The sequence below is a fragment of the Populus trichocarpa genome, chromosome 11 (genome assembly GCF_000002775.5).
Source record: "Populus trichocarpa isolate Nisqually-1 chromosome 11, P.trichocarpa_v4.1, whole genome shotgun sequence".
In the NCBI taxonomy this organism is placed as follows: domain Eukaryota; kingdom Viridiplantae; phylum Streptophyta; class Magnoliopsida; order Malpighiales; family Salicaceae; genus Populus; species Populus trichocarpa.
The window spans coordinates 16,754,677-16,781,891 of record NC_037295.2 but is presented as its reverse complement, the minus strand read 5'-3'; the positions used below and the strand labels follow the sequence as shown (position 1 = coordinate 16,781,891).

The window sequence follows — 27,215 nt, the reverse complement described above, 5'->3', positions numbered from 1 at the left end:
ATAAATAAATGCCCATTTAATATTGAGGTTGAATATGTTTTTTATTAAAATTTAAAGTTTTTCTTTATTTTAAATTAATATTTTAATATTAAAAATTAATTTTAAAAAATAAAAAAAAAATATTTTAATTATTTAAATGCCCATTTTTAGTATTTTTTAATTATTTTTAATATTTTAATATTAAAAATTAATTTTAAAAAATAAAAAAATATTTTTTAAAATATTTTTTTTAATTAAAAAAACACAAAATCAATCTATGACACTCCACAGTCCATACACCGAACACCCCGTATGCCAGCATCATTAATAACTAACAACCATACAAAACACAACCTCTAATTAATTATCATCATCACTCCTTAATTTATTATTAAAAACACAAAAAGGAAGCCAATAAAACGTTGAAAAAAGAAAAAGAAAAAAACCAACGCTTTCTTTTGAATCTTCCCGTATTTTCCTGTTTTGAACGGGTCGTTGTTTTAGTTGTTGTTATTGGTAGGGAGCTGGGTTCCTCTCTTTGAACCCTTCATCTTCTTGTAAATCTCTCCATTTTAAGGGGGTCAAGCTCCTGGTTTCTGCTTTGTGAGTTCTTTTCTTTTGCTATTGTTAAATGTGGAGAGATCCTGGACAGCCTGCTGATTCGTACTATCAGGTCCGGCCTGAATGCACCGATGTTCCAAAATCTAAATTCAAAATCAAGGTTTGTGTGAAATTTTTTATTTTTTTAGTTTTTTCGAATACCCATTTGTGTATTTTGATCAAGTTTTTTTTTTTTTTTTTGTCATTTCTGGCCTTCCTTTGTTTTTTTTTTATATATATATATATTTGTGAAGTGCCCATTGGTTCACAGATTGAGTATGGATTTCTGTTTACTCACGTATCCGTTTCCCTCCTTTTCCTGCTAGGATTGGAAATCCTGTATTTTTCATATCCATACGATTGAACCCAATGTAAAAAGAAGTGCTTCGAATCATTGCTATTTGACTCGGACCTGCTCTAAAAAAGTCGAGGCATTTCGAGTTGTTTGTTTAGATCAAAATTTTGTAATTTTGGTCCTTTATGGCTTTGTTCTGATGTTTATGATGTGCCCATATCGTTGATTTTGAATTAAGTTTGTAAATTTGGTTCTTTTCTATATTTTTGGGGTTTTAATTAGATTAATTTGCTTCACCGTGGCTCTATCTTGATATTTCTTGTGCACATATTATTTTTTTAATTTGGATTTCTATGGTATTTGTTATGTTGATTTGGATCGATGTCATATATATGTGGTGTACCATATTGCAGTAACGTTTTTATTATCATTGGATATGATTAAGAGTTTGAGCAAAGATGTAATTCCTGGGTCAGATATGAAATGGTTGTGTGATTAATGTACTAAAAAGGGCTTAATTTTTAATTACAGTTTAAAGCTGGATTAAATAATTTATGGAATTGGGTTCATTAGATTTGTTTAATCAAAATTTGAAGTTTTAATGAAAAAGCAAACAATTTCAGAAGCGATCATTAGACTATGCAACTATAATGATCTTACGAGCTGGCTGTCAAACTGCTAATTTTAGCAATTTCTTGCATTCTAACAACAATTCTATGTGTATACATAAAACAAAAATAAAATAAACAATAAGGTTGAACTGATCAGCTCCGACAGTTCATATTAATTGGTGTTGCCAATAGAACATAAAACACATTGCTTGTCATGGAAGTAACTGAAGCTTCCTTTGGATCCACTTTTGCAGGCAGGTAGAACTTTAAGTTCAAGGAAATGGCAGGCTGCATTTACTCCAGAAGGATACCTGGATATAAGCAAGACCCTTAGTCGAATCTACCGTGGGGTAACTGTTCTTTTAAGAGATCTTATAATCAATCTGTGAGATTTAATGCTCACGATCGCTCTTTTCTCTACTTTTAGGGGATCCATCCATCAATTAGAGGAGAAGTTTGGGAATTTCTACTCGGTTGTTATGATCCTAAGAGTACATTTGATGAACGAGATCAGATTCGACAGCGTAGAAGGTAGTCTGTTTTTACACGTGTAACTCATGGTCAAGAAACCATAGAAAACGATAAGGTCATACTTATTTAGGGTCTTAGTCCAATCAAAGTTACTGACAGCAACATCATCTTATTAATTGCTTTCCTTTATCATGACAATGGGCATTACAATAATGTGACAAAACTTGACAATTCCAATAATTGGCATTCTTCACCATCAAAATGCTGGACTCTCTCTTTGGACTAAGAAAATTTGATAACCTATGGATCATGTAGGTGAATATACTAAGCATAAGACTATGGTCTTTAGTCTTTTTAATCTGACTCTGGAGATCTCCTACACTAGATTATATTGGGGACTTCATCCTCTTGCGTGTATATAAATACAATCTAGTCAAATCAGAAACTGCTGACCTTGATTTCCCCCATAGAAGTGTAGGTAAACTATTTTGAAGCTAAATACTGTAATTGCCTTGTTTTTTGCGCATAAAAGTTTGAAGTTAGGCTGTGCCTTATTCCCCACTTTAGAAGACTAAGATTCGTTCTTATGTTGCACCTTCAGGGTACAATATGTTAGGTGGAAAGAAGAGTGCCGCCAAATATTTCCTGTTGTCGGAAGTGGAAAATTTATTACAGCGCCTGTAATCACTGAAGATGGTCAGCCCATTCAGGAACCATTAGTAATTTTAGAAACAAATCAAGACAGAGGCCCCTCTCAAGATGGTAATTCTGCTGAAATTGGCAGTTCACATGCCTATGCCACAAATCAATCAAGAACAAATGCATCCTGTTCAGAAATGGTGAAAGAGCTTACGAGCCATGGCCCTTTGGACCACAAAGTGATCCAGTGGATGCTTACCTTACATCAAATAGGTTGGTGATGTTCATACATAAATGCACATTTCTCTCTTCCTTGGTGCAAAGTTAGTTCCTGTTCTCCTGTCAATGAATACTGTCATGCATGTGCATGCTGTTAATTTGAACCTCAAGAACTCAATAGTCATAATTTAATTATTGTAATCAAGGATTTTTTGTGTTTTTTTTTATTGAATCTCTTTCTGATTGGACTAATATGGGTGCTAGGTCTTGATGTGCATCGCACTGACAGGACATTGGTGTTTTATGAGAAGCAGGAGAACTTGTCAAAACTTTGGGATATTTTAGCTGTTTATGCCTGGATCGATACAGATGTCGGCTATTGTCAAGGTAGATGAATAAATGATTGTCTTATTCGTGAAAGTATTATATTGATATGTTAAATCATTGCCACTCAGCTTCTGATGTGGTTGGTATAGGACCCGAGCATGTACATTATTGTGCTTTGTGTTGACCTGATCTATATAACAGACACTTGTGAATTCAACAAAGTTTCAAAAACTAATACCTGACATTTATAGAGAAGTGCTAATGCTTGAAATATAAGTGCTTGACATTTGGAGATCAGTCTGTAGACAGATAGAATAAAAGACCATTCTCCTTATTTATGATAAATTGTACAAGGGGATCTGTTGGCATTGTTGTCGGTTGCTCTGAAGTTGGTGAAAGTCCATCATTGAGAATAAGTAGCTGTTCTCTTCCTTTTCAAACTGTTGCTTTTGTGAGATAAATCACTGAGGTTGAGTAAAGTAGTTCCACTACCAGATTTTTTGCTATTCCATGTTGACCATGTGCTGCTCAGCAATTCCAAGTACATACTAGATGGTCGCTTAAAAACTATTAGTTCATTACTCATTTCCTTTCCTCCCTCCTTTTCTGGGCTCTTCTTATTATGCATTTTCGCTGCTAATTTATAGAGTTATAAGTTCTTTGTAATGAAAGTTATGTACTCTTAGAAATCAAGTGTCTTGCATTATCCCCATTCCCCTGTAACCTTGAGAGCCAGAGATACTCTATTCCTTCAATGATTAACCATTAATTCTAGCACTTAATTTCTAATAGAATAAGCAATGATAGTTACACAACTAATTTTTTTTTTCTTTTCCATTTGAAATTCAGTTGATCAGAAAATTAATATTGGTATGCATGTACATGGTCATATCCTAAATATAACCCTGATATTACACATGAGATTTGAAAAGATCTGGATACTTACTGGTTTCTAATAGAATGAGCTATCTAGAAGTAGCTCCATAAATATGACCTTCTCTGAGTTGCTGAAGGTCATAATGATTATACTTTCCTTTAAGATGCTTCTAGTTATGTCTACATTGGTGTAATGAAGTGAAAATTCTAAAGTCCCAAATGCATGAAATGCTGACAGGAATGAGTGATCTTTGCTCACCCATGATAATGCTTCTTGAAGATGAAGCGGATGCATTTTGGTGTTTTGAACGATTGATGCGCAGATTGGTACATTCTCTTATTTTTCTTTGTTTCTCTCAATTTTGTGCACAAGATACTTTACTGTGTGATGTTGCTCTTGGATAAAGTATATAGCTATTGCTTAATATTCTTGTAGTACATTTTGATTGCAATGAAGTGGATGATAAGGTTAATTTTCTTTAGATTATTTGAATTTTCACTACTCTTGTATTAAATGGATCTCGTGATGGTTTCAATTTTCTTACCTTGATTGAAACATTATTTACTTGTATCTTGTGAGTTAATTATCTTTTTAATGTCTTCATGGGGATTAATGATATTGCTTATTTTCATAAATTGGTTCCTTGCCTCTGTTGCGCTAATGACTGCTTCTCAGACGTTGTCAATTATTTAATATTTTTTTTCTATGGTTAATGCTTTTTGGGAGTTTTTCTCTGATTAATGCTTTTTGGGAGTTTTTCTCTGATTAATGCTTTTTGGGAGTTTACATGGCTCTTAGCTTCATTATTTTATTTTTCCTTTTGATTTCCACATTCTCATGAATTGTTGTTATTTGAAATTTTAAAGCGAGGAAATTTCAGATGCACTGGGAGAACTGTTGGGGTGGAGACACAACTTAGTAATTTGGCTGAAATTACTCAAGTCATTGATCCAAAACTTCATCAGCATTTAGGTATTTTCTTAAATTTATGCTTTCTCATTATGTGTTTTAAGTCATTGTGTATGTTATGCAATATACTGATTGTTAATTCTTAAACCCAGTCAGTTTGAGTCTCTCAGCTATACTAACTAGTTTATTATCCTTTCCTTTTTTATTCTTTCTATTATACTTACTAAAAGAAGATATAGGTTAGTGAGAAAGGAAAAGAAAAGAATATTGTTTGCTTTGAAATTTTGAGCATAAGAAATGGACAAAAGCCTTCATTTCACTTTTTGTTGGCTTTTTGCACGGAGAAAAGAGACAACACCTGGATAATTCCTTAAATGACTTGTCTGTGATGGAAACATTTCTCTGTGCTTTTGCTCCTCTAAGATGGCTTGTTTGCAGGAGTGGACTTATGCATACCTTTAAATGGCTGTGGAACCCCAAAGATATAAGGCTTAAATATCATGATTGATGCCTTTATCCCAACCAAAAAAGAAAAAAAACAATTACAGCCAACTCTATCTTTAATATTTTAGTTAACATCCAATCGTGCTGTTCATTTCATAATAGTTTTGGTCCCCTTGAAGTTAAGTTCCTAGTTCTGCCCTGCTTGTTTGGTTGTTGTCATAGATTTGATGAAAATATTCTAGGTTTAAGAGAGAAATGATGATGCAATTCTGTAAGATGGTAGTTTTGGCCTCCAATTTGAAACTGCAGTATTTATTATCTTATAATCTCTTACCAATGAGCTTGTAGCTCAATGTTACTCTTGCATAAGTGAGAGGGGTGAGGTCTGAGATTTGAGTTTCACCTCTGTCAAAAATTTTAAAAAAGTGGAACAAGCTCATTAAAAGAAATAAAATTTCTTCTTAACCCCTTTAAATACCCTTTTTGGAATATATAGATGCTTCAGGAACAAGGTCATAGGAGTATGAAAGCTTTGATTATATGTGAGTGTTTGCCTTAGTGTAGTATCAGCCATGATATTGAAAACAACTTATGTCACGACTTGCCTTTCAGATTGCAGTTTTCAGCTGTGACTCTTTAGCAATAATAACTGTGTTATCCTGCAATTAAAGTCTTTGAGTTTCTTTGTCTTGCGATAGTCCCGTACTTGTTTTCTCAACTTTCTTGATTTGTGCTGAAAAAAAAGTAAAGATGTGTTTTGATATTTAAACACAGATGCACTTGGCGGAGGTGACTATTTATTTGCTTTCCGCATGCTCATGGTTTTGTTCCGCCGAGAATTTTCATTTTGTGATTCACTCTACCTTTGGGAGGTATGGTTCAAGTTTGCTTATTATTTTAGTTTGGTTTATTGAAAATATGCATGTTTCGAGTATTATGTGGATTGCCTGTAATGAAGGCAAATATGAAATTCTAATTACTAAAATCCCTTATTTCTCCTCATTTTTTTCCTTTTAATTTTAAAAAAATGGTAGAATTGTTTTTCTATGGAATTGGTCTTGTCAAAAGTTCAGAAAACTTGTTCTAAAACTGATAATGTGCATGCATAGTGACCATTTCCTCACCCTATCCTGCAGTTCATCACCAAGCTGTGGAGTTTATTCATAGTTTCTGTAAGAAAGACAGTTAAGGACGAATCTTAGATCCTTCAAAAAAATCTGCTGAGCCATCTCAATGGACTCAAGGCCTATTAATAGGCAAACCCAACCCAATCTCCTCCTGCTTGATTCTAGATCTCCCATTCACACATGTGAGAACAATAGCTACTCAATTGCCAAAACCGAAGCCTTTCTCTTATGGGGTTAGACATACATTTATTTTCTTGGGTGGGTAGAAAAGGCTTCTGGATAAACTGTAATCAGATGAGTCTCCACTTTTCTGGTGCTACATTTTCTGACAAGTCTTTGGTACCTAAATGTTGTCCTTTTCTTTTCTTTTATCTTGTTTTTTCTGTCATGTATGTGCATCTTTGAATAGAAAAAAGTGCAAAGTTTCTGTCTCTTCGTAAACTATGTGCCTTAGTTACTGATACTCACTTTTTTGTTTGCTGAACATAAAATCTGCACTTCTTATATGTGCTTTCTTTTCATTATGCTCCACAGATGATGTGGGCCCTTGAATACGACCCTGATTTGTTCTCTGTATATGAAGAGCTGGAACTGAATGGTGAGAAACATGAGGGATCTAAGGGAAGAGTAAAGTCCATACGGCACTATGGGAAGTTCGAAAGGGAAAATATGAAAAATGGGGCAGCAAATTCTGAAGGCCCCCTCCCCATGTCTGTTTTTCTTGTTGCGAGTGTATTGAAAGATAAGAGCTCTAAGCTTTTGCACGAAGCTCGAGGCCTGGATGATGTTGTCAGGGTAAGCTTGATAATTTGAATTGTGCTTATGCTTTAGACACCTGTAAAATGCCATATAGTTTAGAGAGGGCAATGTACCACCAAACAGAAGCATGTAGGAGAAATTAAATAAGAGTGGAAGCGTGGATTAGTGAAGACTACCCACAAACCCCATTTGTTTGCATGCAGGGGATGACTGGTGAGTTGCTGCAGCTTGAGCATCACCCTTTCTGTGTGCATGTGTCTCAAGAAAGATTCAAACTTAAATTCCAAGCAGCCTCCATTTCCCTCTCTAGTTGCCATAGTTGTGCGTTGCTTGTTGAGGAGCAGTCTCAAACCCCACTCATGACATTGTTATTTGGAGTCTGAAACTGAAAACATGGCCAGAGTTTGTCTGGTGGCGTGGAACAGTTGAATGTGTCATACACCAATCATGTGCTATGCTTGTAGGCTCTAACATTTGCTTATGCCTGCATCTGTTGTAGAACTGTAGCGAGAAAGATGACATAAACTTGTGAAATGTTTGGTTGGTGAATAGTTAATGCATGCTACCTAGATAATATTCCTCGAGCTCCCTATTCCTCCTGTGCTGTGAATCTCTGTGTATATGAATATGATTTTTTCCTGTTTACTTTCTTATTCATTTTCTTCTTTTGCAATGCTTTTCAGATATTGAATGACATGACTGGAAATTTAGATGCCAAAAAAGCATGCAGCGGTGCAATGAAACTTCACAGAAAGTATTTAAAAAAGGTGCTTTTCTTGCCTTGGATAAATCCTGATGATGCAATTTGAAATGTTCAATTAGTTGAAAAGAATTAAGAAAGCGAGCAGTTAAAAAAAAATTAGAGCCAAAACTTTGTTTGAAGCATTTGTTGTTTTTAGTTTCCCTTAGCATTTTGTTTCTAAATCAAATTATTAAAAGGGCTGGGAGAAATACTGTTTCCATTATACTTGTGTTTACAGTTTTCTCTTCCTGAAGGAAATGGAGAATTTTATTTGAAACCTAGCTACATCCAAAGGGGTTATAACAGCACATGGTCTTAATTCCATTTGCTTGTTTATGAGTCCTTGTTGTCAAAAGTTTGTCCTGGGGATCCTCTCAGCTGCTTGTTTACTGTTTGGTTATTCCTTTTAACTTACTGTTCATTAATTCCTCCTGCAGGCGAAGAAGGCATAGCCTACAATGAAACACATGATTTTTTTCCCCAGTCGACAAGTATTGGGAAGCTTTCGTTTTGTATTTTAATTTTTCAAGTGATGACATTATACTTGCACATAATTTTTTTGCTTGGAGATCACAGAACTGTAAAGATTGCTCCAACCTGCAAAATGGTCATACAGAAAGCAAATTGTTGTATGTAAACCATCCCCTTCCTCAAGAAAATCTATGTATAAACAGAACCATGCATGTATCCATCCATGTTGTGTAATATACGTTCTAATTTAATCATCAATGAAATACAAAGAAAATCATCTGCGTGCATAGGATTCGAGCTCAAGTTCTCTATATTTTTTTTTTCCTTTTGCTTTTCCATGTCTTCAATATTCTATATATATGACGAGAGCATTTTCCAATGAGTTATATGGTATTGACATGTGGACTAGCCATGTTTACAAGATACAGAAGAGCTAATTAACTTTAACATGCCACAAGATAGTCATTAATATGCACAACTATTCTTGCACAAAATAGTCATTAACTTTTTCTTGCAGATTTATTCTTTCCCAGGAATTTATATATAAAAGTCAATATACATGTTTAATATAGATTCAATGGCCATTAAACAAAAAGATAATACACGAAGGAGAAAAGATAAAAAAAAAAAAGATGTTAGAGACACATGAGAGCTCTGATGATAACATTCTTAATATTATCAAAAAAATTTCGATGAAACAAATTTATAGATACCATGTAAAGCCAACTTTGAAACTATAAATTCATTTATGAATTTGTTTATGAATTTTATGGTGTTTATAAATTTATTTTGTTAAAATCTTTATGGTATTAAAGATGTAATCATTAAAATTCCAACATATCTTTAATGTTCCATTCATTTATTCATTCATTTTCTTTTTTCTTTCTTCATTCATCTTTCTTTTCTTGTCTTTTTATGCTATATCATCTTTTTCTCTAGTCATTAAATCATTTTTGTTTCTTTACTGACAATTAAATCCTTATAAAACATGAATATTGACTTTTGTATATATAAATTCTTGGAAAAGGCATGGATATGCAAGAAGAGAAATTATGAAATTTGCTAGTTGTGCAGGTAACACCCGCACATATTGGTTATTATGCTAATTTAAAAATTACTTTTTTAGTTGTGCTAATTTGAAAAATATTTTTTTTAGTCTAGAAAAAAACTTAAAAAAGTTTTATGCCAAACAAAATTAAATAAAAACTATTTTTTTTTACTTCAACCCATGAAAAGTTTAAATCATAAGCTTTAATTTAATACTCTATATATATATATATATTTTTTTTAACACCTAGAAAATAAAGAAGTTTTCTAATTATCAACTCTTATCAAAGGTTCCTTTAATTATTTAAAAATTGATGATAGTACAAAAGCTAAATTATAAGACATTTACACCCTTGTTATATTTCAATTAAAACCTTTACTAATAAAAGATTGTAATATTTGTTTAAAAAATCAATATCGATTAAGAATAATGAAAGTATTGTAATTTAAATCCAACTTCATGGGACTTTCTCTTCTAAAAGAGTGATAAAACAATAGTCTTCCATCATTCTTCCCTTTTTACATCCTTTCTTTCCAACAAGTTGAACTTCAGAATTCATGTGTTGCTGACCAATAAAAATGTGGTTACATTATTTCAGAACAGGTAATGTCAGAAGCTCAGTGCTTCATAAATCAGTTGCTTGTAAGAATTCATTGTAAAAGTATGGACTGCGCTGAAATATTTCTTTGTTTAAGAAACATTATTTGTCGAGATTCATAAAGCTAAGACAAACCTTGCTGGCATGCATGAGGAACCAAAATCTTATTTCAGGATAGAATTGCAAAATTAACTATATATTTACTATGGTTTAATTCGGTGCTAAAGTCAAGAATCCTAGATCAAATGAACTGAAAGTTGTTCTATATTCCATCAAAACCTCATCGGGCATACTACGTGAACGAAAAGACAGCTAAGTAATCAGCATATATTTGGAAAATTCATCACTGTTTTGCAAATTATTAACTACTGGTGGTTAGAGTTTTGTAATAAGTATTGACATTTTTCAGTTTTGAACTTTGTTACAATCCCTCCCATCTTCCCTTGACAATCAACTTTAGCAGATGCAGGCCCTGAATTCATTGTTCATATCTAGTCCACTGAAATGCGCATACATTTCTTCCGGCTCCGCTGCTGAGGCATAAAAGTTTTGTCCTGAGAAAGAAAATGGCTACTGTCTAGTCCAAGTCTTTATGAAGTGCTACAAAGCTTTCGGTGAAATTAATAAAAGCAAAATAAATACTCACCCAAGATAATTCCAAACCAGAAAAACCAGAATATTAACCTCGAACGACGATCAATGGAGGTGATCTGACATCAGAATGAAAGTCACGATTGCCATGATTATGACTATGAGGAACTTAAAATGGGATTTTTGCTGTGCACTCGACCGGGGAATTTGCGTAGGCAGTGCACACTCTTCTCCGTTGAAAAGTATTCTTGTAGGAAACCCATCACCGCGTGGTATATTGATGCCTGGAGTACGTTTTTTGATAAATGATATCTTAGTTTGTTGCTTTCCAGGAACCCTAGGGTCTCCTGGTTTGGTGCCATTTACCTCTCCCATCAAGAAATTCAAACCTGGTAGGCCTTGGAGTAATATAGTGTTGTTGAGGTTGTCAAACTTTGTTCCATTTAAGGAATACACACCTTCAAGGCCCTTATAGGCTTTGTCTAATTTGATTGCAGCAAACCAATCCTCGAAAGGAGAATCATCCCAGTTGAAAAGAGTGACACTAGCAGTCCATCCAGTCTTGAAATCAGAGTCAATATGCCAATTGATGCTAACTGGACAGTTATCAGGACAAGGTCTGGGATTTGGAACTTTGAATTTATTTAGTGCAGCCCATGCTAATGCCTTTTCTGTCCTGTTATCAAAAGGCACGAGAAGACTCTCTGGCGGGAGAAGCATTGCTTTTGCATTCTGGCTGCAACCTTTATTATTATCACAGCCACAGGCACAAGTATTGCAGGGAATGGCAGATCTATTGTAATAAGCAGAGAAAGAAACACAGCATCGCGAAAGCTTCTCCTTCGGACGTGTTATGTTGCAAGTTACTTGCCAACTTGCAACAGCATAAGTTTTAGAATCAAGTCCACTCGGATCAGGAAATTCTGTTGGATCTACTCTGATTGGAGGGCCACACTTGTATTGAGGATTGACAACCCCATCAATCTTCCATTTATCGGGTGGTACAAGGGCAGTCCTGTTCAAGAAAGGAGGCATCTTGTAGACTTGCAATTGGAATATGGACCTTGCCTTGCTCTCATCCATTATAGCTGGCAAAAGGGTACCATTTCTACAACAGTATGGCAACTTCCCAACTTGTGAATCATTTTTTCTATCTGGAGGAAGATCTGAGATGACCGGCTTTTTTTCACAGTTCATAATAGTGGAGAAGTCGAAATCTTTGTAATATTTTCCTGCAGTACCATAAATACACTCGGAAAAGTCCCTTTTGTGAGTGTAGGCTCCTCTCATTGTGGAAATGAACTCTCCATTCATCCATTCCCAGGTTAAGTTCCAGTGATCAAGCCGGCCTAATGGATGGATGTTATCCATAGTAACTTGGGCCTGGTAGTTGTTACCGTAGGCTTGAAGCACATCATAAGTGAGAGAAAGATCCCCATATCTACGAGGCAAGAACTTGAGCCTTTTCTTTTCTTCCTTGGCTTTGGGATCCTTCTTACAACAAACACGCATATAGCTTTTTCCTGCAAGGAAAAAAAATGAATATTGAATTTATGGAAACTTCTGTTGCAATTAATTTGTGGCATGATATCAATGATGATTTTTTTTTTCTTAATAGAAAATGTAATAGAAAAGACTAAAAAGTTGTAGACTGCTGAAAATTGTAACGATGTTGATTGAAACTTTTGATTAACTTTTACATGGAGAAACAAGTCCCTGCCTTTTGGGCTGGTCCGGAACATTTCACATATTCGAACAAGAAAACCTTGTTGGAGTTAATTTTGAAATTTACATTCAAGTGTCTTTTTATTTATTCTAGGTAATGTAGGTTATTAATGTAGTAGTTATTCATTGATTCTCTTAAATTATCCGGTATAAATATATATGTTAAAGAGTATTGTAATCCAAGTTAAAGTACATGTGACTTTTTCTCCTAGAAGAGCTAGAAATATGATATGAAAGAGGTATCTTTCCACCGTGCTTTCTTTTCTATCTCTCATCTCTTGTAGTTATTTTTCACATAATATCAAAGCTAGTTTGATTTTAGTGAGGCATTTGAGGAACTAGAGCATGTGTTTAGTAAGGGAGATATCCCAAGAGAAAGACGATGGACAAGTGACATCCATATAAAAATAAAAATAAAGTTGCAAGATAAAAGAGGCTAATAAGAGAATTAAGACCTGCCAAAGAACCATTTCAATCTAATAGCTTAAGCTGTTAGGTGAGGTCTCAAGATATAATTTATATTATTCTCTAACACACCCCCTCAAGTGAAAGTCCTTTGGGTTTGAAACTTACACATGCCCACATTACCTTGTGCTTAATTTTTATCATATAAATGAGGATGGTGAGATTCGAACTCGCGACCGCTTAGTCATTAAGGCTCTGATACCATGTCAAAGAACCATCTCAACCCAATAGCTTAAGCTGTTAGGTGAGGTCCCATAATATAATTTATATTATTTTTTAACAAAACCTTGCATCAAGAGAATTATAGAAGAAGTCGAGAGAGACTACTTGCAAGCTGAGAGTTAACTTTTTGTATAAGAGATGATATGGTACAATAAGAATCATCCAATGAAGAATGGGAGAGAGAGGTCTTCTTAAAAAAGAAGAAAAATAGATGTGGCTAAATAACCACGAAGAAAATGTGGCAATAGCCACTAGACAAGAAAATTAGCTTAGATGAGTCATGTTTAAGCAAATACAATTACTAAAAAAATAAAAGATTAAAGAGATGACAATGAGATGACATTACCTAGACATGATGAAAGAAGTGGCTAAAAAAAAGATGCAAGAAATATATTCTCAAAAGGAAGATGAAAGATATAAAAAGAGTAACAACAATGTGACTCTCCTCAAAAAAAATGAAAGAAGAAAAAAGATATTGAAGTTATAAAAATAAGAGATTGACAAAATGATCCTTCAAACACAATAGATAGAGGATGATTCTCCACCAAATTTTCAAAACTAAAGGATTGCAAGATTTTTAAAATTAAAAGGGAGTGTTAGTGTTAATTTGAAGTTTACATTCAAAAATAATCTTTTATTTATTCAAGATACATGTATGTATATAGGATATTAATGATGTAGTTATTCCTTAACTCTCTTGAATTATCCCTTCATTAGTATAAATATGTGTTGAAAGAGTATTGTGATCCAAGTCAAAGTCCATTGACTTTCTCTTTTAGCAGAATAATATGACATGAAATGAAAGAGATATGTATCCAACTTCTGTTCCAACTTAATTTCTTCCCTGGTTATTTCTAACAACTCTCTCTCTAGGAACGAAATCCAATTGCAATGCTTAGTTTGAAGGAAATGTTTATTTTTGCTTCTATGTACGTGACACAAATGTTGGAAAAGAGAAAACTTATGACCATCAAATTAAACATGAGGATTGTTACCTCGCAAAGTCGGTTTAGGGCATTTGTATCCATCATTCATAAGCTTGATATTCTTTGGCATAGGCACTCCTGGTGGCTTGATTCCAAACACGGAACCTGTAATCTCAATCTGTGCTGAAATCTGGGTGAAATCTCCAGCTGTTTCAATTGCAGTCTTGAGGTCAACCTGTGGATTTCCTGCGAAGATTGTCCCATTGCCAACTGCCACAGGGAAGTCATCGCCATCGACGACGATTGCCCCAGAAGCAGACACTAAAATTTCTTTGTGCTGAAAACCTACAAACATCTGCCAACCCTTCAGTTCATGTTCGCCTGTATTAATTATCGTTGCCAAAGATTTGAACGCCCATGCCTGCGCGGATGCATTCTTTACCTTTGGATATTCTTTTTCACGAGAGGTGAAAGAATAGGTAAGAAAGATGCCGTTACATTCATCCAGTCCTGGTGGTGGGGCTGCAGGACTCTCATAGTCATCCGTTTGGCCATAGCAAACATTAAAAATGATAGATGGTAATGAAAGGAGCATTAGCGTTACCAGATGCCATGGAACCCCTAACCTTAATCTTGCTTTCATTTCCTAATTTCTTGCAGAGCAAGAAATATTTTTTCTTTCAACAAGAGAAGAAGAAAAAACCTGTGCGGTTGCGGCTGAGCTGATGATGATTTTGCCGCGTTCAATTCAGAACGCGGCTATGAGTGAGAAATGGGGACACTGAGAAGGGAAACCCATGTTAGAGTGAGATGAGAAGCTTATAAATGGGAAGAGAGAAGGACAAGACTGAGTCTTATATCAATTCTCTTCCTCTAGTTTCCACGAACCATTCGGAGGTGGAGGAGGATGTCAGCAGTTCTTAGGTGGAGACAGAAAGTAATTTGTACTAATATATAACAAATATATTTTTGGTTTGCTACTCAGTTATTACTATTTTTAGAGGGTAATAACTGAATCTAACTCTGGAATACATACCCTTTTTACGTCGTCATTTACTTAATGACACATGAACTTCAATACTACATCCATTTTTTTTAAAAAAAAAGGTTATGTTAGGTTTTGTAATTTAACGTGTATTCTAACATCAAATATTAACATATTTTTAAAAACTAATTAAATATAAATTACTCTCAAATAAATTTTACATAGTACATTTATAATCCTAGGAGAAGTGAAGATTCACTAGTGCCGTTGAGACTATATGAGCTAAAATTAGGGACCCGGCCTAGATTAGGGCACCAAGAACTGCTCGAAAGAAGAAAAGTACACGAGCACAGAAGAAATTGAAGCACATTTAAAAGTTGCAGAGGGCACTAAGAAGTAAGAACTGCTCAAAACATGTATGCAATGAATTAAAGAGATGCAATAACACATACCCGTACTTTCCAGGGAGGCGATCCGGTTGATACATTCCGGCATTTCCAGCTAAGCTAGAAGAGTTAAACTTAAACTTAATTAATTCTATAATTAAACTTAAACACAAAACACAAATTGAAATAGAATCTAAGTACATAAAATAAAAGATAATTTGTAATCGGATTTTAGGATAAAACAAAATATCTACATAATAAGATACACGTAAAAAGACCAGATTTTACAATAAAATATATCTATTTAAAAAGATAATAAATTGATGATGATGACTTTTAGATTAAGTAAATCACAACTTATAGGATACATACTCCTATAAATTCTAGATAGGTAAATAAGTTAATAAGTTTAGAGCTATGGAGTTTACGTTGTCAATTTAAGTTGTTAATTGAGCTAAAGGGTATTTATTTAATGAAGGACATCTTCTAACTTATTTTCATCATTCAATATTAATAGTTTTGAGAACTTGTAACAAGATTTTTAATATTTTTTTTTAGTAGGATTTTTATAATGTCTAAGACTTGATATTGTTAATTGATTATTTATAAAATTTATAAATGAAAATATTTAAGACCTTCTAGTTTAACATTTATGATTTTTTGAAGAACTTCATAAAGTTCGTTTTTATATTATTTATAAGAGTTGAATGCTAGATAATACGATCGTATCCACGCCCGATTTTGGGGGCATGGCACTTATTATCCTGTTGCCACTCAGCTCAGAGAGCTGGAGGATAAGTTATGTTCCATTCCTGTTGTTGTCCTAACAGAGAAGGTGAGTAAGTATTGATTGTTCTTAATTGTTGGTTCAAAGCTACTTTCTTGTGCTGGATTGCTAGACTATGATATCGTTTTGTTCCTAGCTTATTTAGGACCACTAAAAGGACATCATATGCTGCTAGATTTCATTTTACAAGTTTAATTACTTTTCACTGGGAGGATACCTTCCCCTTAAGTGGATACAAGCATGCCTGGTTTTCTTTCCTGATGAGAATGCTTGTGCAACTTTTAGATCATCTTAACGCTAATTGACTGCGAAGTCCAGGGCCATTGAAGTTGTGAACTATTCAAATAGGAATTTCAAGAAAACAGCTCATTACAGTTTGAGTATTCTTTATTTTTCTCCATTGAATTATCAGGATTACTATCGAGACCCTGAGATTCTCAGGCACTTGAGTCCTCATAAAGTTATGGCACTCTGCTCAGAATTGCAAATCACTCCTTATAGAGGCAGCATGGATGATAATTTCAAAAGGCTGTTGAAGGAGATGCTGGAGGTAAATTCTTAGGAGAAAACCAGAACTACTAACACCAGATGGTCCAAGTGTAGATTGGTTGATCCACCGGTTTTATTTATTCAACTTGTATATTATTGAAAGGTTAAAACTTATGCAAATGATGTCTTAAACAGCTGAGCTTCAATTTTGAATCTTGATTGATTGCAAGATGTTTGAGTAAATTGAATTTTTTTGCTACATTTGGCTATCATAGTTTAGTTTCCTTCAATTGTTCCATCGTATACTCAATCAGAACTAGACAGGAAGAAATGATATTCATGTGATTACCCCTTATTTGTTTGGGATTGAGTTGGTCACTTGGTTGAGTTCGAAGAGACTAAAAAAGGCCAACATAGAACTGAAGAAAATAGTACAGCAGACAGCAGAAATGCTATCAATTAAAGAGTTTAAGTGTTGTAGCTGCATCCCAAATTATAAACTTCAGAAAGCAGGGCATGAAATAACACGACAGGCTGCGTCAATTATATAGAAGTAAATCCATGAAGGGAATGCATGCTTGTCCTAGATTACAGCCCTTCAGTAAAAGAAACTCCAGTGGATCCAAGCCATGCTCCTCCTTGTATCAGCTCTGCCACAGTAAATTGCTTGGCCTCATTGGGATCTGTAATGACATGATATCCAGGCCAATTCACTCTCTTGCTAACACCTGCACCTAGCCCTCTATTTGCGTACTCACCATAATACAATGTTGTTAATGCAAATTCCTTATCCCATTCTGCCCAGCCAGTAGGATCAATATGTCCACCAATATTAGATTGCATAACGACAGTCCTTGAGTACTCTTTCCATGGCCTTCCAAGATATGTAGGGAATTTATTCTGCTCCGATTCAAGATCAGAGCTTGCAACAATGTCACAGTTCTGGATTGAAATCCCAGTATTTTGATTGGGGTCTATCCTTCCTTGTGCTGTGACCATGTTCTTTTGGTTTGCCATAGGCTTCCTTGAGATAATGTGGCAGTTCTGGAGTACAACAGCTCCATTACCGAAGATGAAATCAATGGTTCCAATTATGAAGCAATCTCTGTAGAACTGTCTGTAGTTATGTGTATAGAGGGTGTCTTGGTATGCATCGATGCGGCAACGGTTGATGACAGATTGATCAGCACTGACTCGGAGAGCCACAGCTTGGTGCTTCTCTGGTCCTGCTGTGTTTTGGATCCAGATGTCCTGCAATATGAATCCATCACCTGCAACAGCTGAAACGTGGAAAAAAAAATTCAAATAATGTCTAGCTTATACCAAAAAATAAAAGAAAAAAAGAAGAAGAAATTCCAGCGATTATCAACATTTTCTCAGCTGAAAGCATAAAAGGAGAAGAAGCTTCTACCTAGACCATGTGCAGTATAGTTGCTTAATTAAAGAAATGTTTTTGGAATCTTGGTAATGCTTAATGCTTAACTATAGTGGTTCTTAATCAAAAGCTTAAGAAACAAAAAGAAAAGCAAAAGATTATAGTCGGAAAGTAGAGAACTGTTACCAAGTGTGGCAGATCTGAAGGTTGTAGATCCATCCACAACATTGAGGTTACCAGTTAAGATGGTGGAATCCATACCATCACCAACAATCATAACATTTTTCTTCTTCTTCCCAACTTCAACATTCTCTTTATAAATCCCACTCTTCACACATATCACATACCGGCTTTTACTTTTATCTGGAACTGAGTTCACAGATTCTTGAATTGTGGTATAGTCCCCACTCCCATCTTGCGCTACTACCACATTGGCCTCAACAGTGCTTACTGAACTTTCCAATAGTTTGCGGTCCCTTCCCAAGATCCATGATGGAAAACCCCCATTTAATGGCTGAACGAGATCAGTATCAGAGGCTGAAAGACTAGAAACAGCAGCCAGAGAGGTTCTCATCCTTGAGATCAAATCTTGGAGTAATTTTTTCATTGATGATTGGTCTATTGTGTCAATGCCATCCAAGCATGTAACATGGTTAGTGAGTACACCACTTAGCCAAGTATTTGCATCACTAGCATCAGACTGGCTGCCCCAGTTGGCCAGAGCTGATAATGTATCAGTAACACGGTCAATGGACATATCCATAAGCTCCACACAATCAGCTAGAGCTGCTTGATGTTTATGGCCATTGATCTTGCTATTTACAGCATTGGCAGCTGCCTTTGCCATTCTCATTTGCGAGAGAGATTTTACCAAGAAAGTTTTTAGGAGACCAACGCCATTAGATTCTTGAACTCCTTCAGTGGAGACAGCTTCAGATAGTATTGATAAACATTCTTGGGGATCACGGGCTTGGTTACATATTTGTGGAGTTGATGGACTAGATTGACTAACTTTGATTAAACGGGATGCAAGAAAAACACTAGAGAATATGACTGCAAACAGAGAAATGGCAAAGATAAGGATCTTGACGTGGGATTTAGTGTTATTGGTAGTGTTTAGAAGTGGCTGATGGGTAGAAGAAGCCATGATGAGGTATGTGCGTTTGGTTCTCTGCTTGTGTTGATCTCATGTGCTTTATAATGGTGGAAGACCCTTCAAGCATAACACTCGCCGTATCTAATGCCAATCATGTCTGGGCTAATTTTCATTTTCTTTCCTTTATTATTATAATTTTTTTTTTACAACGCCATGTATTCCAGTTCAACGTAATTGGAAATTGTATTGCACCGACATGCTTCGTTGTTTTCCTTATTAAGAAAAAAAAGGAAAAAGAACAGAACGTTTAGTTACAGCACCAGATAATTGCCGAGTGATGGGGGTCGGATTAAAGTTTTTCTGGATATAAAAAAATATTCAAGTGTCAAAGTATATTTTTGTAGAAAAAAATTAAAATTATATAGGAATTGATTTCACGTGGTCTAATTGATTTTACAAGTTCAAAGACAACTCAAATAACTAAGAAAAATGTAGTTTAACTAAAAAAAATTAAAATATCTTTTTTTAACTATTGAAACGATAAAATATTATATTGATTCATATCAACTCGGGTTAATTTGTCAAATCTGATGTCCAGGTCATGAGACCCTTATAACCCTATTCTCATTCAACGCAATGTTGAAGGATAAAATCAAATAAAAAAATAATTAAAACAATGATCCAAGTCAACTTTGGTTAACTTGTCAAATTCAGGTGACGAGACTAGAATAATTTCAAAGAAAACAAATTGAAAAAAAATTATAAAGTCTAATTCTCAATCAACTTAATGTTGAAGAATGAAATTGAAACAAAATTCAATTAAAAAAGGGAAAAAAACCAAGTCAACCTGGCTAATCCGCAATGAAATCTGTTTTTCAATCAACTTAATGTTAAAAGATGAAGTTGAGAAAAAAAAAAAACTTATGTCAATATAGCTAACTCACGACACGGGTCATAAGATCAGGATAACTCCATAGAAAACAAATTGAAACGAATTATGAAGTCTAATACCAAGTAAAACTAATGTTGAAAGATGAAATTAAAAAAAAATTCTCAATTTTTTTTTATTTTTAAGGACTAAATAGTAAAATGCGACAGTGAAATGCCAAGGGTTTTTAGTATATTATAAATGGAAAAATTTTGAGTTTTTTTTTTTCAAAGTAGCAAAGTAGAAATTGTTATTGAAAAATAGTATAGTTTAAAATTTATTTTAAAAAATAGAATCTCAGCTTTAAGGTTGCATGTTTCATTTGCCCAGATAAAACCAACTCAATTAGTTAATATGACAAGATCAATTAAACTATATATAGATAAAAACTCATTCTAATTCATGAGATATATAAGTATTAGCAAAGAATCTCATTCTTGTGAATAAAGGATAGCAAATCTCTTAATCATAGCAATAATATGTGAATATCTCTCATATTTATTGTGTAATATGCATCATAATATTACTTAATTATGTTTTCATATTTTCTTGCTAATGGCCTTCCATATTGGATGGCTGTTTTTATGAATAAATAGGGCTCTTTGTATTGATCTTACATTCAAGTAAATACATACAATTTTCTCTTTTTTCTTTATGTCTTTTTTTTATTAACGTGGGTGTCCGGGTCAGCTTGCATATACCTTGACTAATTCCAAGAGCCCTGAAGTTAACAACCATGTAAGCCTCCAGTGGACATCATATTAGCAACTACAAGACTCGAACCTGAAACCATAAAAAAAACAAATTTTTTGACTCAAAGCTCTTATTGATCTTCTACTATATGGTTTTTTTCTTTATGTCTTAGTTAACAAGGTAGCGGCCATTCCACTAATACATTCGTCTTTCTTAAAGCCTTTGTCTTTGTTAGTAACATTGTTTTATTATAAAATTAGTTAGTCACTGCCTAGTCTTCCTTCATCAAACAACAGTCCCTCTTTCAGTCTTGCCAAGTCATCCACATTCCCATGCCAACAACAAAAAGCAGGTTGATCGTTGCTATTTTATTACAAAAAAAACTCATGTACATCTCTTAACCTATTTCATATTTCATGTTGAAGTAGAGTAGGTATGGTGTAAGATGAACACATGAATGTGAGGTCAAGAACTCAAGAATAAAAAAAATTGAAAATAAAATATATTTTTATTAAGTGTTTCTTTATAAACTCTTTTAGTTATTTTATCTTTTTTATGCTTATTAATAATATTGAATTACAAACTTTTTTATAGTTATAAAGTCCTAAACAATTAAGAAATTAAACTAATACAAGAAAATCATAATTTGAATGAAAATTGTATTTTACCTTCTAAACTGATTGATTTTCTGAAATTTTTAGAATCTAAAATCTGATTTACTTTCAACATCTCCTTAAACTTGATTTCTTTATAACTCCCAACACATCTCTTATTTTGATAAAAACATCATATTTGAATAGCTTTGTGAATATATCTGTGACTTAATCTTGTATCTTTACATATTTAATTTTAACTTCTTTATTTACAATGCAATCTCATAAGTAATAAAATCTTATATTAATATGTTTACTTTCTTTATGAAATACTGGATTTTTTGCTAATGCAATGGTTGATGAGTTGTCCACATATATTTCGGTAGGCTTTTCTTATGGCATTCACAATTCTTTTAATAATTTTTTTAATTATATGTAATGACAAACTCGTGATGTAATAGCTATATATCCCTGAGTTTGTTGTTATTATTAATTTCAATTTAGATGATTTTTGGCTTTTTTTAAGAACTTTTGCCACTTTTTCTTTAAAGATAAATCGGATAAATATTTTATAAGATTTTAAAGTTCTTACGCAAATAAGCTTAAAATAAATGGATTAGCATTTTAAAGTCAAAAGTACACATAATTCTCAAAGGCAGTGGAACTTCTCAATACAATCAATGGTTAAAACATACGTCATAGCCATCCCTTAACAAAAAAAAAAAAGGGTTTAAAACTCTAATTATTTCATACAAAAACACTGTAACAAAGCATTACGAAACATTGTTATAATCAAAGTTAAAGCTACACCAGCAACATTTAACATCGCCAACCACACCAGCAACCTCTTCTAAGAGCCGGAACTAAAACCAAACTGATGTAGCCATGAATGGAAGGAATATTGCGTCTTTTTAGACGCAAAAAGCTTGCACTATTTTGTTTCTTGAGAAGCGTTGTAAGCCCCACATTTCAAGTAGGAACGTTTTAGATACCTGCATGGTTGCGAGATCATTACCGTGGGACAACACATTGTTTGAAAGATATAGTGCAGTATCATGGAGTTGTTGAAAACCAGATGTAGTGGTAGGGCCATACTTTGATGAAAAGCATAAAACCTTCGAACCTTTAATCATGCTGTTGAAGATGATTTAGATGATGACTATGGAATAATTAACCCAAGGAAGTTGTCTGATTTCTCTTTAACCTTCAGATTTTATACTTTAAGTTACTGTAAATAAAATTTCATGATCTGTTATTTGTATTCTGTATAGTCTATTTTAAATCGGATCAGAGAAGTATACATACTTTTAAAGTGTTAGATTGGTGCAGAGACAAACCACAGGAGAATGAGAATGATGAGTTACATATGCCTAATCATGCCATTCTCACTCGATATCTTAAAGAATGCTATACGGCTTCGGAAGATTTCTTGAAAGAGGCAACTATCCTGATGCGTGGACAAATTGGTATGCCTCTGCAACAAGCCTTGTGAACTGTGTTTAAGTAGTTGGCGTTTTTATTATTATTATTATAAATGCGAGTGTTCCGACTAGTTTACGCATATTTAGACTAATCTTATGAATTATGAAGTTACCAATCATACTGAAGGATTTAAACTCATAATCATTAAAAAAAAAATAAATTTAAAATATCTTTTAAAATTACCGCTATATTTCTGAGCAAATTACCGCTATATTTCTGAGCATGAGGGCTATGGTGAAGCAATTCTCAGATGACCTCCAGGATGGGGGCGGGCTAGTCGATCAATATTCAAGCTGGTCTATTTTAGTCCCTGGCATGGACTACTTGTTATCTTCACATTAGGATATTGGGGAATCCAGGCCTTTAAGAATCAATGAAATCTCCTGCTTTATTTCGTTGAATAAAAGCCCAAAAAACAATATTTTGCCATGTGGTTGCTTTGGAAAATGAGGCCACACGGTGGTTTTCAAAAAAGAGATTTGGTTCGATGGTTCAGTGATGGCATTTAAATATTTTATGAGAAAGAAGGCGACGCCATTTCAGCACAAATGGAGGTATGGTGAAAAGGGTCTTGCACTAAAATGGCTTGCCCTCATAGAGAAAATCAAGAAAATGTTTTTTCAATCATATGCAAATCAAACCCTCTATATTCAGCCGAGAGAATTGACAGATAGGCCAGCCAACAAGGTCCGAAAGCAGCATGAACTAAATTATTTCAACTGCCGAGTGCCAACAGAGTCTTAAACGAAAGGAACAGACACCAAGATTATTAACTAAAACCTACCATGACCACATCAACTGGGAAACCCCTCGAACTCATTTCTACTGCCTTTTATTTATCTGACATATTTGAGTCTATTGCTTTGCTACCACTCAAGTCTCTGCAATTTCAGCAGATTCAACAGCAGCCAGGATCAGCTCTGGATGAATGCCTCCCACAAATGTTCCATCCAGTGCATTGGGCATCCCGAGTGACTTCAAGGCAAGGTGAGCTGCCTTCTGCCCTGATATCATCATTGCCCCAAATGTTGGTCCCTGCATTACCAATAACCACATACAAGTGCGTCAGTCTCGTAAGCATATGGTTTCGATTTTGAGCACTAAGTGCTAATCATAAACAGCTTTAATCACACTACTGTTTTTGTTAATCTCAAGCTTTAATTTCACTTTAGCATTTCCCGGTCCCTGAATCATATCAGGAAAAGGACACAGTGGTCCTTGAAGACATGATATTTCAGGACCCATTGCCGGGACCATACTATGACGGGTCCAAACTATCCACTAATAAATAGTTAGATTAGACCTTGTATTAATTGACAGCACCAACTTTATATAGTATAATCCAAGACTATCAACATTTTTAGTTGCAGAAATTGAATATGTAGCGCAAAAGATGAATGGAAAATGAGAGCAATCTCGAGGCAAAAAATCCCAACCACGATATTTAAAGAAAAGGGAAATTGAAAAGTTACCATTCTCGGAGAGCCATCAATCTCAGCAACTTCCATGCCAGTAACAATCATTCCAGGCACAACTTCCCTAGTAAGCTTCACAATGGCATCTTCAGCAGCGTTCATGTCAAGAGCCTTCATTCCTGGCACACTATCAATCATGCCAATGCTCTTAAGCCTCTTGACCCCAGTAGCACCAAATGGTCCATCATGGCCACAAGAACTCACAACCACCTTGGCCTCCATCACATTAGGGTCCATACAAGATTGTGTGTCATGGTTCATTGACACAAGAGCCCAATTAGTGACCACTCCACCCACTCTTCCTTCCTTCACTATCAAGTCCTCTGCAGCCACAGCATTGAAAAGCTTAACATTTGGACGGGCAAGGAGTTTGCTCATGATTGTGGAGGTGAAAAGGGCTGCATGCTTGATTACTACATAGTCTTCTTGCTCATCATACTCAATACCGAGCTCATTAAGGAAGAGATGAGCTGGTTTGCGTACAACCTGGTCAAGACACAGAATATTTTAAATCAATTTCAAATCTTAATTCATAAAACGAGGATTGCAAGGATATATCTTATTCATTAATTATAACTAGCAAATCAAGAACCTTATAACAGCCGGTCCCTTCTTTTTTACTAGCACTTCTACAAATGAAGCATGGAAAACATCTTAATTTTCTACTTAAATTACAAGGAAAATGATCACATGCCCACAAAACTCATAAGTCTTGGCAACAGCAAGGCCAATACTAACGGCCAGGTTTCTAGATGAATTGAAAACATCTCAAGTTATTCACATCTCAAGGGATCCACGCCATGGACAATAATATATGGCTTACAGATTAATTTAACACAAGAAAACAAGCTTCAATAAAAGCATGCTAAAAATAAATTTTAAAAAAATAAAAAAATATTATTTTAATACATTTCTAAATAAAAAAACATTTTAAAAAATCAAACCTATTTAATATATAATATAATCAGGACTGAAATTTATATATATTCACTAAATAGTACTTTGATATTATTATTTTTCTTTATGAGCGCCAGACATAAGGTCCAAAAGAACAAGGGGACATGCCTTCATGTCACAGTTCTCAACTTTATCATAAAGTTTAAAACTTTGTGTACCTTTCTCTATTAAAAAAAAAAGTGTGTATTTTTATGATTTTATCAATTATTGTCATCTTCAATAAATTAAAAAAATAAATCAATCAATCCTTATCATTTAAGATACAACTATGGCCAAAAAATAATTCTGAATAAGAACAGAAACGAGCAAAACAAATCGTGTTGAAAAAAATTATTAAACATGATCACCTAGAATCCCAGTTATACGGATTCAACAGGTTAATCAAGTGATAATTATTTTGGTATTTAAAAAAAAATTAAAATGATATTTTTTAGGGAAAAAATAAAATTTAAATCAATTAGACTAGACTATAACAATTAACAGGTTATCTAGGATTGACTCACTAGATCGATCTGGTGAACTCAGATTTTACTTTTCTTTAAAGCATGCAGAGGCAAGGGCCAGGTGGTGATCGAGTCACATACCCACCAGGCCGGCCGGTTTAATTAGCATTGCCTGCGTAAAACCATGAAGGAAAAGGGAAGAACTAGTTTTGATCATACCATGGCAGAGAAGAGCTGACCACCAAGCCAAGCACCACCACCAGGGCTAACAGATTGTTCAACAATGGCAATTTTGACAGAAGGGTTCTTGCTAAGCTCATAAGCACAAGATAACCCGGCAGAGCCAGCACCAACAATAACAACATCAGTGTCTGCATGAGTTATCATGTCCATCATGTACCTTCTTGTCATTTCTCTTGACACTATAGACTCTTTGATAGGTTCAAACTTGAAAGCATTCAGATCATACGGTGGAGATGACATGGAGATGGAAACGTTTGGTGACGATGATGATTTTGTGGGCTGCATACGAAGTGTTGGTTTTGAGATGGGAGTGCCATGGAAGGAAGAGGAGGTGTCAAAAGGGGAGAGTTTTTGGGATTTTGTTGAGAGAGAAGTGAGAGTTGTAGCCATGGTTGCCATGATGAACGACAGCGCGTTTGGTTGTGGGTTGAGGTTTAGAGCTATGGAGTGCAGCGGAGTGAAGAAGATGGCGAGAATTTATGGGGATAGAGAGGTGAAGAGAGGCAGTGTTCGGGTGTGGAGATGAATATTAGCCGTTTGATACATTTGATTTCTTTTAACTCACGGCGTTAGTGCCCAAGTGTTAGTTTTATATATTTATTCCACATTTTGTGCTCATTTTTTATTTTCCAAAAAAATGTTAGTAATGTTTTATGACTATTTTGGAAACTAATTAGAAGCAATTTCTACAATGCATCTAGAAAAATTCCCGCCAATTCTTTTTGAGAAACATACTAGATTTAGAATTATTTTTAGTTTTTTAAAATAATTTAATTGTAAAATCTAGATATACAAAGAAAGTTATTATATGACAAAGTTAACTAATGAAATAAATAATTAAATTATAATAAGTTCAATAATTATAAATAGAATGATTTGGAATAACAATAGCAATAAATTAATGAATATACATTCAATTCAACCTGTCTCGAATTATTTTAGTCTTTCTTCCATATTGATTTTATTTTTTAACAAAGAATTGTTTTTTTACATCATAATATCCTGAACAATGGCCCTAACGGACGTTAGAAGTTTGGACGGATCTGAAGAGATGGCTTTGTATCCAACGGCTAGAGAGCCATTAGAATGCAAGATGAGGATACGATATAGCAGAGGTAAGAATATCGAAAGGACAAGTGGAGATTGGATAGAATTTGAAGGGTCTAGAACGATTAAACTATGATTTGACTTTTTTGCAGGGGCAGGTGTGCCTCTGCCCTTTAAGTGTCTTTTTGCCA

General features: G+C 34.4%; 4 protein-coding genes across 6 annotated transcripts; 1 reads left to right on the top strand and 3 right to left on the bottom strand.

The window, feature by feature from the left end:
- The first annotated feature begins 380 nt into the window (after positions 1-380).
- Positions 381-8,757, top strand: LOC7470936 (uncharacterized). 2 transcript variants are annotated; one of them, XM_002317543.4, is made up of 11 exons: positions 381-700; positions 1,740-1,835; positions 1,913-2,016; positions 2,558-2,868; positions 3,079-3,201; positions 4,256-4,344; positions 4,885-4,990; positions 6,146-6,243; positions 7,033-7,293; positions 7,941-8,024; positions 8,437-8,757. In XM_002317543.4, exons 1-11 carry the CDS (start codon positions 611-613, stop codon positions 8,449-8,451), a joined length of 1,377 nt encoding a protein of 458 aa, XP_002317579.3. In that variant the 5' UTR covers positions 381-610; the 3' UTR covers positions 8,452-8,757. The 2 variants fall into 2 exon arrangements, with proteins under 2 accessions (XP_002317579.3, XP_052301430.1); XM_052445470.1 differs by lacking the exons at positions 1,740-1,835; positions 1,913-2,016.
- Positions 8,758-10,362: 1,605 nt separating this feature from the next.
- Positions 10,363-14,878, bottom strand: LOC7454419 (COBRA-like protein 10). Of its 2 annotated transcripts, XR_002976760.2 has the most exons (3): positions 14,115-14,877; positions 10,763-12,230; positions 10,363-10,670 (listed from the first exon to the last, which is right to left on the bottom strand). XR_002976760.2 is itself a non-coding variant. In XM_002316946.4 (2 exons), exons 1-2 carry the CDS (start codon positions 14,686-14,688, stop codon positions 10,813-10,815), a joined length of 1,992 nt encoding a protein of 663 aa, XP_002316982.4. In that variant the 5' UTR covers positions 14,689-14,878; the 3' UTR covers positions 10,363-10,812. The 2 variants fall into 2 exon arrangements, 1 of the variants encoding a protein (XP_002316982.4); XM_002316946.4 differs by having other exon boundaries at positions 10,363-12,230; positions 14,115-14,878.
- Positions 14,879-17,088: 2,210 nt separating this feature from the next.
- LOC18103429 (pectinesterase) lies at positions 17,089-19,280 on the bottom strand. Its single transcript, XM_006377777.3, has 2 exons — positions 18,254-19,280; positions 17,089-17,972 (listed from the first exon to the last, which is right to left on the bottom strand). The coding sequence occupies exons 1-2, from the start codon at positions 19,212-19,214 to the stop codon at positions 17,281-17,283; spliced, it is 1,653 nt and encodes a 550-aa protein (XP_006377839.3). The 5' UTR covers positions 19,215-19,280; the 3' UTR covers positions 17,089-17,280.
- Positions 19,281-23,486: 4,206 nt separating this feature from the next.
- On the bottom strand, positions 23,487-26,458 carry LOC7470933 (thiamine thiazole synthase, chloroplastic). The gene is made up of 3 exons (XM_002316945.4): positions 25,954-26,458; positions 24,332-24,820; positions 23,487-23,894 (listed from the first exon to the last, which is right to left on the bottom strand). The coding sequence occupies exons 1-3, from the start codon at positions 26,374-26,376 to the stop codon at positions 23,733-23,735; spliced, it is 1,074 nt and encodes a 357-aa protein (XP_002316981.2). The 5' UTR covers positions 26,377-26,458; the 3' UTR covers positions 23,487-23,732.
- Between the last annotated feature and the right edge of the window lie 757 nt (positions 26,459-27,215).